This window comes from Scyliorhinus torazame, chromosome 1 (assembly GCF_047496885.1).
Source record: "Scyliorhinus torazame isolate Kashiwa2021f chromosome 1, sScyTor2.1, whole genome shotgun sequence".
Lineage (NCBI taxonomy): Eukaryota > Metazoa > Chordata > Chondrichthyes > Carcharhiniformes > Scyliorhinidae > Scyliorhinus > Scyliorhinus torazame.
In genome coordinates, this window is record NC_092707.1 from 112,499,824 (window position 1) to 112,515,233 (window position 15,410).

At 47.1% G+C, this 15,410-nt stretch overlaps 1 protein-coding gene across 4 annotated transcripts in view; it reads left to right on the forward strand.

Moving 5' to 3' along the window:
* LOC140411024 (alpha-taxilin-like) overlaps nucleotides 1-15,410 on the forward strand; it is a 114,528-nt gene that overhangs the window by 72,129 nt on the left and 26,989 nt on the right. For all 4 annotated transcript variants that reach the window (XM_072499989.1, XM_072500006.1, XM_072499998.1 and 1 more), the window contains 2 exons: nucleotides 6,699-6,818; nucleotides 10,555-10,629. In XM_072499989.1, coding sequence (XP_072356090.1) covers nucleotides 6,699-6,818; nucleotides 10,555-10,629 — 195 coding nt within the window. The remainder of the gene's footprint in view (nucleotides 1-6,698; nucleotides 6,819-10,554; nucleotides 10,630-15,410) is intronic.

Here is a 15,410-nt window from a genome sequence, read left to right on the forward strand (position 1 = left end):
GAGGCGCACGAGGCACTGCACAAGAAGTGGCAGGAAAAGTTCGAGGACCTGGAGAATAGGTCGAGGAGGAAGAATCTCCGGATTCTGGGTCTCCCTGAAGGGGTGGAGAGGTCCGACGTGGGGGCATATGTAGCTACAATGCTGAACAAGTTAATGGGCGCGGGGGCCTTCCCACGGCCCTTGGAGCTGGATGGGGCTCATAGAGTCCTGGCAAGGAGGCCTAAAGCCAATGAGCCGCCAAGGGCTGTAGTGGTGAGGTTTCACCGCTTCATGGACAGGGAGTGCGTCCTGAGATGGGCGAAGAAGGAACGGAGCAGCAGGTGGGAGAATACGGAGATCCGTATTTATCAAGACTGGAGTGCAGAGCTGGCTAAGGAGAGGGCTGGATTCACCCGGGCCAAGGCGGTGCTCCACCGAAAGGGGGTGAAGTTCGGGCTGTTGCAGCCAGCGCGACTGTGGGTCACTTCTCAAGATCGTCGCCATTATTTTGATATGCCGTAGGAGGTGTGGACCTTTATACAAACGAGAAGTTGAACTCGAACTAAGGGTTTGATGTGGAGTTGGGTTTGTTTTTTCGTTGTGTGGGAAAGCTAGGGAGTGGGAAGGGGTGAGTTGATGTGATATGTGGGTCTGTGGGCATCGGTACTGTTTTGCAGGGGCCGGTCCCCATGTGCGAAGGGGGGAGGGTGGGCAGGAGGTCGTGGGGGAACTGGAGTGAGGTTGTAGGAGAAGGGGGCTGCGCCATAGGGGCGGGGCCGGCCCAGGTGGAAAATGCGGGCTTTTTCCCGTGCTGAGGAAGGGGGGGCGGGGCCTGAGGGGAGGGGCAGTTCTGGATGGGTGCTCACATCGGCCTGAAGGGGGGGATGGGATGGGGATTCCACAAGGGGGCCTTGGCAAAGGCGGCAGTGGCCGGGGTCAGCAGGAGTCAGCTGACTTACAGGAGTGCAAGGAGGCTAGACAGTGGCCTAGCTGGGGGTGGGGGTGGGGGGGAACTGGGTTGCTGCTGTACTGACCGAAGGGGAGCTGGAGGTAAAAGGGAGAGGCGGGGCGGGGGTTCGCCGCCTGGGGGACTGGAGTGTGCAGGAGGCATGGGCACTTGGCTGGCCTAAGAAAGGGGTTGGCTAGTCGGCGGGGGGGGGGGGCAAGTAGCCCCCTGATCCGGCTGATAACATGGAATGTGAGGGGCCTAAATGGGCCGGTCAAGAGGGCCCAGGTGTTCACGCACTTAAAGGGACTGAAGGCAGACGTTGTTATGCTTCAGGAGACGCACTTGAAGGTGGCAGATCAGATCAGGCTGAGAAAGGGATGGGTGTAGGGCAGGTCTTTCATTCGGGGCTGGATGCGAAGAACAGAGGGGTTGCAATTCTGGTGGGGAAGCGGGTGTCGTTTGAGGCGCTGAATATTGTGGCGGATAATGGGGGTCAATACGTGATGGTGAGTGGTAGGTTGCAGGGGACCCGGGTGGTACTGGTGAATGTGTATGCCCCGAGTTGGGACAACGCAGGGTTTATGAAGCGCATGTTGAGTCTGAGCCCGGATCTGGAAGCGGGGAGCTTGATAATGGGGAGGGATTTTAATACGGTACTGGACCCAGCATTGGACCGATCCAGGTCAAGGACGGGTAAGAGGCCAGCTGCGGCCAAGGTGCTAAGGGGTTTTATGGACCAGATGGGTGGAGTGGATCCATGCAAGTTTGCCAGGCCGGGGGCCAGAGAGTTCTCTTTTTTTTCTCCCATTGACATAAGGCCTATTCACGGATAGACTTCTTTGTGATGAGTAGGGCACTGATCTCAAGAGTGGAGGGAATGGAATATTCGGCTATAGCCATTTCGGACCAAGCCCCGCACTGGGTGGGGTTGGGGTTGGGGTTGGGGGAGGAGAGGGACCAGCGCCCGCTGTGGCGCCTGGATGTGGGACTGTTGGCGGATGAGGAGGTTTGTGGGCGGGTCCGGGGGTGCATTCAGAGATACATAGAGGCCAATGATAATGGGGAGGTGCAGGTGGGTGTGGTTTGGGACGCTCTGAAGCGGTGGTTAGGGGAGAGCTAATTTCAATTAAGAGAGAGGATGGAGAGGTTGGTGGGGGAGATAGTAAGGGTGGACAGGAGCTATGCAGAGGCTGCTGAGGGAGCAACAGAACTTCCAAATGGAATTTGATTTATTGACCAAGGGGAAGGCAGAGGCTCAGTGGAGGAAAATGCAGGGGGCAGTGTATGAGTATGGGGAGAAGGCGAGTCGGATGTTGGCGCATCAGCTACATAAGAGGGAGGCGGCGAGGGAGATTGAAGGAATCAGGGATGGGGAGGGAATACGGTGCGGAGTGCGGTTAAAATAAATGAGGTATTTAAAGCCCCTGGAGGGGGGAGAGGGGATGCGGCGGTTCTTCGATCAACTGAGCTTCCCGAGGGTGGAGGAAGAACAGGAGGCTGGCCTGGGGGCCCCGATGGGGCTGGAGGAGCTGGTTAAGGGATTGGGGAGCATGCAGGCGGGCAAGGCCCCAGTACCGGACGAGTTCCCGGTTGAATTTTATAGGAAGTATGTGGATCTGTTGGGCCCGTTGCTGGTGAGAACCTTCAATGAGGCGAGGGAGGAAGGGACTCTGCCCCCGACAATGTCTCGGGCGCTGATCTCGCTGATTCTCAAGCAGGATGAGGACTCCCTGCAGTGCGGTTCGTATAGGCCGATCTCGATCCTTAACGTAGATGCCAAGTTGCTGGCCATGGTCCTCGCTACGAGGATTGAGGAGTGTGTCCCGGGAGTGATACATGAGGACCAGACGGTGTTCGTGAAGGGCAGGCAGTTAAATGCGAATGTGCAGAGGCTCCTGAACGTGATTATGATGCCCTCGGTGGGAGGGGAAGCGGAGGTGGCGGCGGCTATGGATGCGGAGAAGGCCTTTGATCGGGTGGAGTGGGAGTACCTATGGGAAGTGCTTAGCAGGTTTGGGTTCGGGGAAGGATTCAGGGTCAGGTTGTTAAACAGGTGGAGGGGCAGTGGAGGGGACATCGGGGTGAGGTGTGGGCCTCAATTTGGTCCCCGATATGGGATAATCATTGGTTTGTGCCGGGCAGGATGGATGGGGGGGTTCCTAAGTTGGCATCGGGCAGGAATTAAAAGGATGGGGGACCTGTTTATAGATGGGACTCTTGCTAGCCTGTGGGTGCGGGAGGAGAAATTTGGGTTGCCTCCCGGAAACACTTTTAGATATATGCAAGTGAGGGCGTTTGTGAGATGGCAGGTGAGGGAATTTCCGCTACTTCCAGCACAAAGGATTCAGGACAGGGTGATTTCGGGTGTATGGGTTGGAGAAGGCACGGTCTCGGCGATTTATCAGGAACTGCAGGAAGCGGAGGAGGCCTCGGTGGAGGAGTTGAAGGGCAAGTGGGAGGAGGAGCTCGGGGAGGAGCTGGATGAGGGTCTGTGGGCTGGTGCCCTGGGCAGGGTCAATTCCTCCTCATGCGCCAGACTCAGTCTAATACAGTTCAAAGTAGTACATAGGGTGCATATGAAAGGGGCAAGGATGAGTAGGTTTTTTGGGGTGGAGGACAGATGTGTGAGATGTTCGGGGAGCCCAGAGAATCACGCCCACATGATCTGGACGTGCCCGGTACTGGAGGGGTTCTGGAGGGGCTTTGTGAGGGCTATGTCCAAAGTTGTGAACACCCGGGTCAAGTCGAGCTGGGGGTTAGCACTATTTGGGGTATCGGACGATTAGGGACTGCAGGAGCCGAAAGAAGCGGGAGTTCAAGCCTTTGCGTCCCTGGTAACCTGGTGGAGGATCCTACTAATGTGGAGAGATGCAAAGCCCCAGAGTGTGGAAGCTTGGATCAATGACATGGCAGGGTACATTAAGTTGGAGAGGATAAAATTTGTCTTGCGAGGGTCGTGCAGGGGTTCTCCAGGCGGTGGCAACCGTTCCTAGATTTTCTCACAGAACGCTTGGTGGAGGTCGAAACAGCAGCAACCCGGGGGGGGGTTGGTTTATGTTTTTGTTAAAAGGGGGCGTTTTCCCCACTTTTGTATTTATTGGTTAAATGGGGTTAATGTATCCTTGTTTGATTTCATATGTACAATTTTGTTTTTCTTTCTTTCTGGAGTGTTTGGTTGAAAATTTTGAATAAACATATTTTTTAAAGAAAAGATTATGTTCCCACTATGTTTCTGTTGTGCTTGGAGAGGTCTACGATATGAAGAGTAAATAGAAGTAAGTCAGTGCTTGGCAACAGGAGGCCACTCACAGAGGGAAGGGCTTTCCTTTGTTCTTAGTTTTAACTTGGAGCCAGGTCACTGAGGAGTGAACAGCTCTCAACTCTGCTCGGAGAAGCTAGACAGGACAAGAAAGTTGCAAAGATGCAAGGTTTTTAAGGAACAACATACAGTCCAGATAACCAGGAAATTGGGACAGAACGGCTGTCTAAGAAGTTGAGAGTCAAGTGACCAGAGACCAAGGTATTGTTCAGACGAATTCAAGGAACAGTAAGCAAAGTGTTTTGAGCTAAAGAGATAATCACAGTAACTGGATTTAATGTGGGACAGCAGACTTGAGGTAGATGAAACATTTGATGTGTGGGAATCGAGAGTTAATGCAAATGTGAGCAGTTTGCACCGCAGTCGAAACCAAGAAATCCTAAAGGGGTTGGTGTAAAACTCTGGACTGGTTTTTCTGTTAAAAGTGTAGCAGAAACTTTGTTGGAAAGTGTCATTTGTGAAACCTGGACTGGATTTCGGAATCCAAACCGTCAAGGGAAAGCATCATTATGAGAGAAGATTTTAAAGCGTGTTTTTGGGAGTTGAGTTTGGAAACTTCCATGATAATCATCTGGGGGATTTCTAAGGAGAAAGCCACAGACACTAACAGGTTCAGAGCGAAGTGTGTATTTGACCACAGTCGTCTTGTGTGCTTAAAAGGGACTTTTAGTGGTAATGAGACCATTGTAGCTTAAGATGAACCTTGTAATCCATATTAATCTTGAAATCTGATGTTATGTTGTCTATAACATCAGACACTTCGACTAGTTTATTACTCAAATATTTTACCCGGGTGTCTTTATTGGCGAGGCAAACAAAGGACAGCACAAGTGTATAAATCAACCAAATTTATTTATCAAACCGTAAAACCAGTTACCCTCTTAAATTATACCAAGTAATAACAGTCTTAATGCTACCTGAGCCGATGGACTCAGTCGAGCTGCAGGTCCGATTCTCTGAGTCTCGGTTTCCTCAGGGGCCATTCATCTGTGAAGGCGGGTCTCACATGCTGCTTCCTTCCATCTCTTGTCTGTCGTCAAATCTTCTCTGTTACTCTGCACAGGAGAGGGTCCTGGTTGTCGATCTTTATATCCCTCTTCCCGCCTTGCCAGAGAGTTCTCTGGCCCTCAGCCAATGAGGTCTCGGGGCGGGGTCATAATACCCAATGGTGTTACCGATTGCAACTCAACAGGGCACAAGGATCACAACCCCAGGGGTCCATTCCTAGGTGTATTGTTTGCACATAACCTCTCTTCATATATGGCAACGGTGGGAAAACTGGGTGGCAGAATATCTAACTTTATCAGGGCAACCCAAAGCAATTGATCCATAAGAATAGGACCGATTATCTCCTGATGGGTAATTGACGGGGCAGGCCCAGACATGTCCTGGCAGTTTGTCTGTGTTCAGTGTAATCGAACTTGGCCAAGTTTGAATTCCCATCGGGCCAGTCCTGGAGCTGACTGTGATTTGATTTAAAATGTCCAATTTTTAATTTAGATGTCCAATTTTATATCGGGATCAAAATCTGGGCCATTGTCCATTTTGCCACAGTCCCTCTTCTTGATCTAGTGAACATCAGCGAACTGGATCACACCATTCTAACCAAGCTACCGGATGTCAAGTATCAGAATCTTGGGCGAACAATCCTACTCCCTATCCCAACACATGTACAGTTTGTAGAACCATAAATCAAGTACAAAATCAAACTGTTCATATACAAAATGCAATGGTTGGAGGTACAAATAAATACAAAAGCAGTAATGCATCAAACAACAAAGAAAACTCTCGGGTAGAGTTCTTAATATGTCCCTGCGCCGCGCCAGATCACAGTTTCTACATCCAAGGGCCACATTAGTTCCTTCTTCCATCGGACGAGTTGTAGTGTGAGGATGGTTAAGTAGACAGTTATGAGCAGGGTGCCTATTATGGTCAGGTGTGAAAGGAGGCATGGATGTATTTGGTTGTTGGAGCCCCAATCTTAAAAGTCCTCCACCAGGCAGTGACTCTAATCTCACTAATATTTCTTTTGATTTACCCTGTTGGACTACTTTGACGGAGGTCTTGTGTGCTGTGACCAATTGTTGTAATTTCTCAGGCAGAAGTGTTATCCCGGTATCAATTTTTTCAAAGTACTCCCAAGAGTCTGCCTGAGCTCCTTGCTAGCGTTCATCACCACTTTCTCTCTCCTGTGTATATCTACCAGCTCAATCAAACCTATCCTAGTGGGGATGTGTGGCCTGATGCAGAAAGTGGTGTTGGAGATGTTGTATGTTAATGCCCCACACTGGTATTGACCTAGTGAGGCTGTGATACAGTATTCTCCCCCCTCCCTATAGGCTACCCAGGTGACATTGTTTCTTCTTTTTTCAGGAATTTTTAGGCAAATCGTCAGTTGATTTAATATCATTATGGTTTCAATGTTTAATGAAATAAACAATCTGTTCACAGCATATTGACAAGGTATTTAAACACAAAGACTTGCAACAGCAACTCATTGATGCCAAACTCCAGCAAGCACAGGAGCTGCTGAAAGATGCAGAAGAGAGGCACCAGAAAGAAAAAGAATATGTGAGTTTTTAAATTCTTCGATCTTTTTCTTGCCTCCCTTCCCAATACAGACCATTATTCTCCATTCCCCAATTGTGTACTGATTCAGCAATATCGCGCAATTATTCACATCTTTAAAGAAGGAAAACAATCCAAGGTGTGATCAGACAAATCATTCACCAAACACAATAAAATATTTAAAAGAGTGGCCGAAAGCTTGGTCAAAGAAATTTAAGGAGAATTGGAAATGTTTAGGGATTAAATTCTACAGCATGGGCCATAAACCGCTTCAGACACAAGTGCTTGCAGTGAAGGGAGGGTTAAGTGCACAAAAGATCAGCATCTGAGAAATGGAGAATTTGTGGCATGTTGGGGCAACATGTAGATGCGGAGTGGGGGTGGTGGTGGTTAGATACCTGAGGCACTCTAGAAGTAACATATGAAAGGAGAAGCTATGATTAGATAGATAAGACTGGAAACAGGCGAGGACAATCGTACTGTGCTGGACAACAACGGAGTTGCCTTGAAGTAGGATGGTATGGTTGACTGCAAGGCCGCAAAGAGGATGGGGGGTGGGAAGAAATGTCCTACACTCAATCAAAAAAGATGCCATTTCGGATTTTGGTTTGGACTGTTTCAGTGCAGTGGTGGGGGCAGAACCCAAATTGGAGAAATTCCAGCCTAGTATTGCAGAAAAATGGGATTCACAGAATCATAATCTTTACAGTGCAGAAGACGGCCATTCGACCTATCGACTCTGCACTGGCTCTCTGGAAGAGCATTCTACCAAATCCCAATCTAATTCACTTTGAATACTTCAATCAAACCTGTCTTCACCACCCTCTACAGAAGTTGGTTTCAGACTCCAATCGCCCTGTGGGTGAAAATGTTTTCCTCGCATCCCTTTTACTCCTTTTGCCAATTGTTTTGATTCTGTGCAGTCTAGTTCTTGATGCTGTCTTGAGAGGGAGCAATTTCTCATTACCCTCTCCATATTCCTCAGAATCTTGCATATCTCCATCAAGACTCCTCCCAGCCAAGAAAAACAGTCGCAACCTCTCCAGTCTATCCTCACAGCGACAGTTCTTTATCGCTGAAATCAGTCTTGTGAATCTCTCTCTACTCTCTCCAATGCCTTGACATCCTTCCTCAAGTATGGCACAAAGGGCAGCTCGGTGGCGCAGTGGTAACACTGCTGCCTCAGGGCACTGAGGTCCCAGGTTCGATCCCAGCTTTGGGTCACTGTCCATGTGGAGTTTGCACATTCTCCCCGGGTTTGCGTTGGTTTCGCCCCCACAACCCAAAAATGTGCAGGGTAGGTGGATTGGCCACGCTAAATTGTTCCTTAATGGGAAAAAATTAATTGGGTACCCTAAATTTATTTTTTTAAAGTATGGCACCCAAAAGCGGGCACAGTACTCCAGATGAGGTCTGACTCATGACTTATACAAATTCTATAACCTCCTTATCCTTGTAATCTATGCCCCCATTAATAAAGCCTAAGATATCACAATATGCTTTATTGTCAATAATTAAAGTCAACATGCTTTATTGACTGCTTTCTCAACAGAGTGTATGGGGATTGTTTCTTAAAGCAATATGTTATGGAGCGAACCAGGGAGCAGCCTACTTTAGATTTAGTGTTATGTAATAAAAAAGGGTTGATGAACAGCCTTGTCGTTAAGGATCCTCTTGGAAAGAGTGATCCTAGCATGCTAGAATTTCAAATTCAGATTGAGCGATAGAAAACAATGGCATACTAGAGTTTTAGTGTTGGCCAGAGGTAATTATACTGGCCTGAGGAATGAGTTGGCCCAAGTAGACTGGGTGCAAATATTTAGAGTCATAGATGTTTACAGCATGGAAACAGGCCCTGTGGCCCAGCTTGTCCATGCTGCCCAGTTTCTATCGCTAAGCTAATCCCACTTGCCCGCATTTGGCCCATATTCCTCTGTACCCACCCTGCCAATTGAGGGGTAGGACAGTTGAGGAACAATGATGGTTGTTCAGGGCGAAATTAAATACCTGTACCTCTCAATTAAAGTATATTCCTAAGAGGAATTGTGAGAAGGGAGAAAAATGTTCCATGGCTTAACAAGGAAGTCAAAAGAAGACATAAAAGCAAAAACTAGGGCATAACACACTGCAAGAGCTAGTGGTAAACTGGAGGATTAGGAGAACTTTAAGGTTCAGCTAAAGGCTACTAAAAATAAAATCAAAAGAGCCAAGATGAACTACGAAAGGAAACTAGCAGAAAAGATAAACACTGATAACCAAAGCTTCTATCAGTTTATAAAGAGGAAGAGAATAGCTAAAGTAAATGTTGGCCCTTTAGAGGACGGTATTGATGAGGTGAGAATAGGGAGCACAGATGGTGGAGGCACTGAACCAATTTTTGCCTCTGTTTTCATGGTAGAAGATAATAAAGATTTTCCAAAAAACTGCAGTCAATACAGAGGAACCCGATGCAATAACCATCACCAGGGAGACAGTATTGAGTAAACTAATGGGATTAAAGGCAGATAAGTCTCTGGAATCTGATGGCCTGCATCCTAGGGTATTAAGGAGGGTGGCAGCAGAGATAGTGGATGCATTAGTTATGATATTTCAGAATTCCCTGGATTCTGGAAGAGTACCAGTAGGCATGCCAATGTGACACCTGTATACAAAAAGGGAGAGGGGTAAAAAATTAGGAAACTGTAGACCGGTTCGCTTGACCTCTGTGGTGGGGAAGTTGCTGGAATCAATCATTAAGGAGGAGATGACTGAACATTTGGAAAGACAGCTCAACACACCATTGTCAGTATAGTTTTATGAAGTGCTTAAGGAATGCTTGACAAACTTGCTTGAGTTCTTTGTGGAGGATGGCTGATGTAACTCCACTATTTAAAAAGTGAGGTCAAGAGTAAGCCAAGAATTATAGATCAGTAGTGGAGGAAATTCTGGAATCCATTCTCAAAGATTTTGCAGCAGAGCACTTAGAAAACGGTGGCAGAATCGGCATGGATTTATGAAGGGAAATCATGCTTGACAAATCTACTGGAATTCTTCGAAGATGTAACTGGTAGAATTGATGAAGAGGGGCCAATGGATGTGGTGTATTTGGACTTTCAGAAGGCTTTTGACAAAGTCCACATGAAAGATTAGCATAGTAAAATTAAAGCGCATGGGATTGTGGTCGTCTATTGAGATGGATAGAAAACTGGTTGACAGACAGGAAACAAAGAGTAGGAATTAACAGGTCTTTTCAAATTGGCAGGCAGTAACTAGTGGGGTACCGCAGCCAGCTATATTCACCATATATATTAATGATTTAGATGAGGGAACAAAGTGTCATATCTCCAAATTTGCAGATGGCACCAAGTTGGGTGGGAGGGTGAGCTGTGAGAATAATAATAACCTTTTATTGTCACAAGTATGAAGTTACTTTGAAAAGCCCCTAGTCGCCACACTCCGACACCTGTTCCGGTAAGCTGGTACGGGAATTGAATCCACGCTGCTGGCCTTGTTCTGCATCACAAACCAGCTGTCTAGCCCACTGAGCTAAACCAGCAAATAGTCTTTGCTGCAACCAGATTTGATGGTCCGTATGCTGTGTGCCACTTGCACTCAAGTCTGCATACCTTGGACATGAAGCAAAAATGGGAATTGTGGCCAGTGGAAAAAAAACTGAATATGATAAAAGATTTTACTGAGGAACAGTCATCAAAGGTTCATGTGGATATTAATTTTGATTGTTCTTTTGTCTGGATTTCAGTTGTTGAAGGAGACTGTGGAAAGTCAGAGGATGTGTGAGCTCATGAAACAGCAGGAAGTTCATCTGAAACAGCAGGTATGATTTTTGTTGATTATTTTTAACATTACTAAATAGTTACACAGGAAAACTGCAGGGAAAATGTTCGATTATCCTTGTGTATCAAATCAGTAAAACTCTGGTGCAAAAGACGAAAAATAGCTGTTGTAAAAATATGATCATGTGCATGGTTCCAAACATATATTCTGAGCATTTAACTAATGATTATGATGCATTAAGAAGTCCATGCAAGTCTGCTGGACTGATCATCCAACCATTGTAGCGCTGATGGACAACAGTATTTAGCTTATTGGGTAGTTGTTAATTGGGGAGAGATTGAGTCGGTTAGGATTATATTGCTGGAGTTTAGAAGAATACGGGGGGATTTAATAGAAACCTATAAATTTCTAACCGGACTAGACAGGATAGATGCAGGGAGGATGTTCTCGATGGCAGGTGAGTCCAGAACCGGGGTCACAGTCTGAGAATAGGCGGTAAACCATTTAGGATGGAGATGAGGAGAAATTTCATCCAGAGAGTGGTGAGCCTGTGGAATTCACTACCACAGAAAACAGTTGAGGCCAAAAAACATTGTATGTTTTCAAGGAGTTTGATATAGCTCTTGGTGCTAAAATGATCAAAGGATATTGGGGAAAGTGGGAACAGATCACTGAGTTGGTTGATCATGCATGATCATATTGAATGGCGGAGCAGGCTCAAATTGCTGATTGGCCACCTCCTGCTCCTATTTTCTATGTTTCTATGTCTTTGTTTCTATAATCAATGAGATTCAAAAAAAATCATCTTTGGCACTTTAAGACACTTGTACTTGAATTGATGATTTTATTGAAAAAAATAAACCACAATGTCCAAACTCAATCATCATGTTGCCAATCAAAATGGTTGGTCTTCACCACAATATAAGTGAGTAAGACTTTTTGTATGCGATGGAACCATTCAGTGTTTTCTCAACGCCATGCTGAGTTGCTAAATTCAGGTTGCCTGATTAGGTAATGGAGCAATAGGACAATTGGAGTATGTGTTTAACACCTGCTATTATACTCCTGTATAAACACCACTGCCCATCCCAGGCCCTTAACCAGTCCCAATCCCTCGTACCCTATTTCTCCCAGCCCCAGCCTTTGCCGCGTGTTCACCATACCCTCCGATCTTCCCCTCTATGAGGCTGAGCGTGCTGTTCTCAGCAAAGGACTCAGCTTTGTACCCTTACGTCCCCACCTCAATGAAAAACACCACTGCCCATCCCAGGCCCTCCACCAGTCACAATCCTTCGTACCCCATTTCTCCCAGCCCCAGCCCTTGCCGCGTGTTCACCATACCCTCCGACCTTCCCCTCTCTGAGGCTGAGTGTGCTGTTCTCAGCAAAGGACTCCGCTTTGTACCCTTACGTCCCCACCTCAATGAAAGCCGGACCTGGAAAAATTCAGCAACTTCACTTCCAGTTTCCACCCCTCCATCACTTTCACCTGGTCCATCTCAGACACTTCCCTTCCCTTCCTTGATTTTTCTGTCTCCATTTCCGGCAATAGACTTTCCACTAATATCCACTACAGGCCCACTGACTTCCACAGCTATCTTGACTACAGCTCTTCGCACCCTACACCCTGTAAGGACTCCATCCTTTTCTCTCAACTCCTTCGCCTCCGTCGCATTTGTTCCGATGATGCCACTTTCCAAATTGGTGCTTCGAAAATGTGTTCCTTCTTCCTCGACCGTGATTTCCCACCTACAGTTGTTGACTGGGCCCTCAACAGTGTGCGGTCCATCTCCCGCATCACTACCCTCGTCCCCTCCCCTCCCTCCCAGAACAAGGATAGAGTCCCCCTCGTTCTCACATTTCATCCCACCAGCCTCTGTATGCAAAGCATGATCCTCCGCCATTTTCGCCAACTCCAGCGTGATGCCACCACCAAATATATCTTCCCTTCACTCCCTCTGTCAGCATTCTGCAGAGACTGTTCCCTCCGAGACAATCTAGTCCACTCCTCCACCATACCCAGTACCTCTCCCATCACCCATGACACCTTCCCATGCAATCGCAGAAGGTGTAACACCTGCCTCTTTACCTCTTCCATGCTTAACACCCCAGGCCCAAAACACTCATTCCAGGTAAAGCAGCGTTTTACTTGCATCTCTTCCAATTTAGTCTACTGCATTCGCTGCTCCCAATGTGGTCTCTATATCGGAGAGACCAAACGCAGACTTGGGTGATCGCTTGGCTGAGCATCTTCGGTCTGTGTGCATTCAGAACCCTGACCTTCCCATTGCTTGCCATTTTAACACAACACCCTGCTCCCATGCCCACATGTCTGTTCTTGGCCTGCTGCAATGTTCCAGTGAAGCTCAAGGCAAACTGGAGGAACAACATTTCATCTTCCGGTTAGGCACGCTACCCCCTTCCGGTCTCAACATCGAATTCAACAACTTCAGATGATCAGCTTTACCCCACCTCGACCCATTTGTTTTCATCCCATTTCATTTTAACAGTCTTTTACCATTTCTTTCTTAATATATATTTAACCCCCCCCCCCCCCCCCCCCCAATCTCATCCACCTTTCGTTAACCTTTCTCCTCTTTGCTTCCCCCCTTTCCCTCCCCCCACATCTACAGTTCATCCTCTGATGTTAGTTTCTCTGCTGTTTGGCCTTTCACATCTTTTGTCCTCTCTGGGGACTGCCATTAGCACTCTTTCCCCTTGGTTTCTGGGGCCATTAGCAACCGGTTTCCCTGGGTTTCTGTGGCTATGACTCATCTTTCATTCTCACTCCACGGTATAAATATTTCCCACTTTCTGTGTCTGTTAGCTTTGACAAAGAGTCATCGGACTTGAAACGTTAGCTCTTTTCTCTCCCTACAGACCTGCTGAGATTTTCCAGCATTTTCTCTTTCGTTTTTACTCCTGCTGTTTGCTTGCAGAGATGGCAGATGGGTGTGGAAGAGCAAAATACTTAATTTGTGTCTATCTTCATGGAAGAAGATACAGAAAATCTCCCAAAAAAGAGTGGTGTGGTGGCACAGTGGTTAGCACTGCTGCCTCACAATTCCGGGTTCAATTCCTGGCTTGGGTGACTGTGTGAAGTTTGCACGTTCTTCCCGTGTCTGCTTGGGTTTCCTCCCACAGTCCAACAATGTACGGGTTAAGTGGATTGACCATGCTAAATTGCCCCTTGGTGTTCAGGGATGTGTAGGTTAGGTTAAGGGGTTATTGGGATAGGGCAGGGAAGTGGGCTTGGATGGAGGCAGCACGGTAGCATTGTGGATAGCACAATTGCTTCACAGCTCCAGGGTCCCAGGTTCAATTCCGGCTTTGGTCACTGTCTGTGCGGAGTCTGCACATCCTCCCCGTGTGTGCGTGGGTTTCCTCCGGGTGCTCCGGTTTCCTCCCACAGTCCAAAGATGTGCAGGTTAGGTGGATTGGCCATGATAAATTGCCCTTAGTGTCCAAAATTGCCTTAGTGTTGGGTGAGGTTACTGGGTTATGGGGATAGGGTGGAGGTGTTGACCTTGGGTAGGGTGCTCTTTCCAGGAGCCGGTGCAGACTCGATGGGCCGAATGGCCTCCTACTGCACTGTAAATTCTATGATAATCTATGAGTGCTCTTTCAGAGGATCGGTGCAGACTTAATGAGCCAAATGGCCTCCCTCTGCTCTGTAGGAATTCTATGAATGCTAGGCAACCGAGTGACTTGAGAAACAGAGCCATAAAGAAATTAGTATTAGTAAAGAAGTAGTATCTGATAAATTAAATGGATTGAAGGCTGATAAATCCCCTGGGCCAAATTAGCTTCCTCCCACAGTGTTGAAGGAGGTGGCTAGAGAGCTAGTTGATTAATTAGTGCTTACTTTTCAAATTCTTTAAGTTCTGGAAAGGTTTCTGCGGACTGGAATGTAGCAAATGTAACCCAACTATTTAAGAAGAATGGAAAACGGGCAGCACGGTGGCACAGTGGTTAGCACTGCTGCCTCATGGCGCTGAGGTCCCAGGTTCGATCCCAGCTCTGGTGGGTCACTGTCTGTGGAGTTTGCACATTCTCCCCGAGTTTGCGTGGGTTTCGCCCCCACAACCCAAAGATGTGCAGGGTAGGTGGATTGGCCACGCTAAATTGCCCCTTAATTGGAAAGAATTGGGTACACTAAATTTAGTTTTAAAAAGAAGTGAGGAAGAGGGAGAATTGAGAATGAGTGAAACATAGAAAGTAGGAGGAGTAGGCCATTTGGTCCTTCGCGCATACACCGCCATTCATTATGATTCCCTGCCTTGCAGGTCCTTTTTTCCCAGTCTAAATGTATTTGTTTTAAAAGGAACCAATTTAACCAGGCTTTCTTGAGTTAGAGTAAATTTATTAGCTACTAAATGCAAGAAAAATAATAAGCAACATGTGCACATACATTTGCATAGATTAGAATGTAGAAGTGAGTCCAAAAATAAGAAAAGAAAATATACAAATTAGTCTTTGGTTTGTCCATGAGGAGTGGGTGGTAAAACACAGCAGCTACTTGAGATTCATGATTCCAGTCGCACTGACCTCACAGTTGAATAGTTAATTTTGGGTTTCCATGGTCCTGCAGTTTAGCTGAGAAGTTTTCTGGCTTCATTTTCAGCTGTGGCTTTGCTGATGTGGCTTGCTTTACAATCAGAGAGAGAACATGACTTGTATTTTTACCTACCAGAGCAAAAGGGACTCTGCTGTCTTTCTGTTTGTGTCACGTCCTCTTACACGCCCAGCATAGTCCACATTGGCCAAGTTTTGCAGCTGGCTTTTTATCCTGGTCTCTTGTGTATTTCTGGAGGGTGAAAAT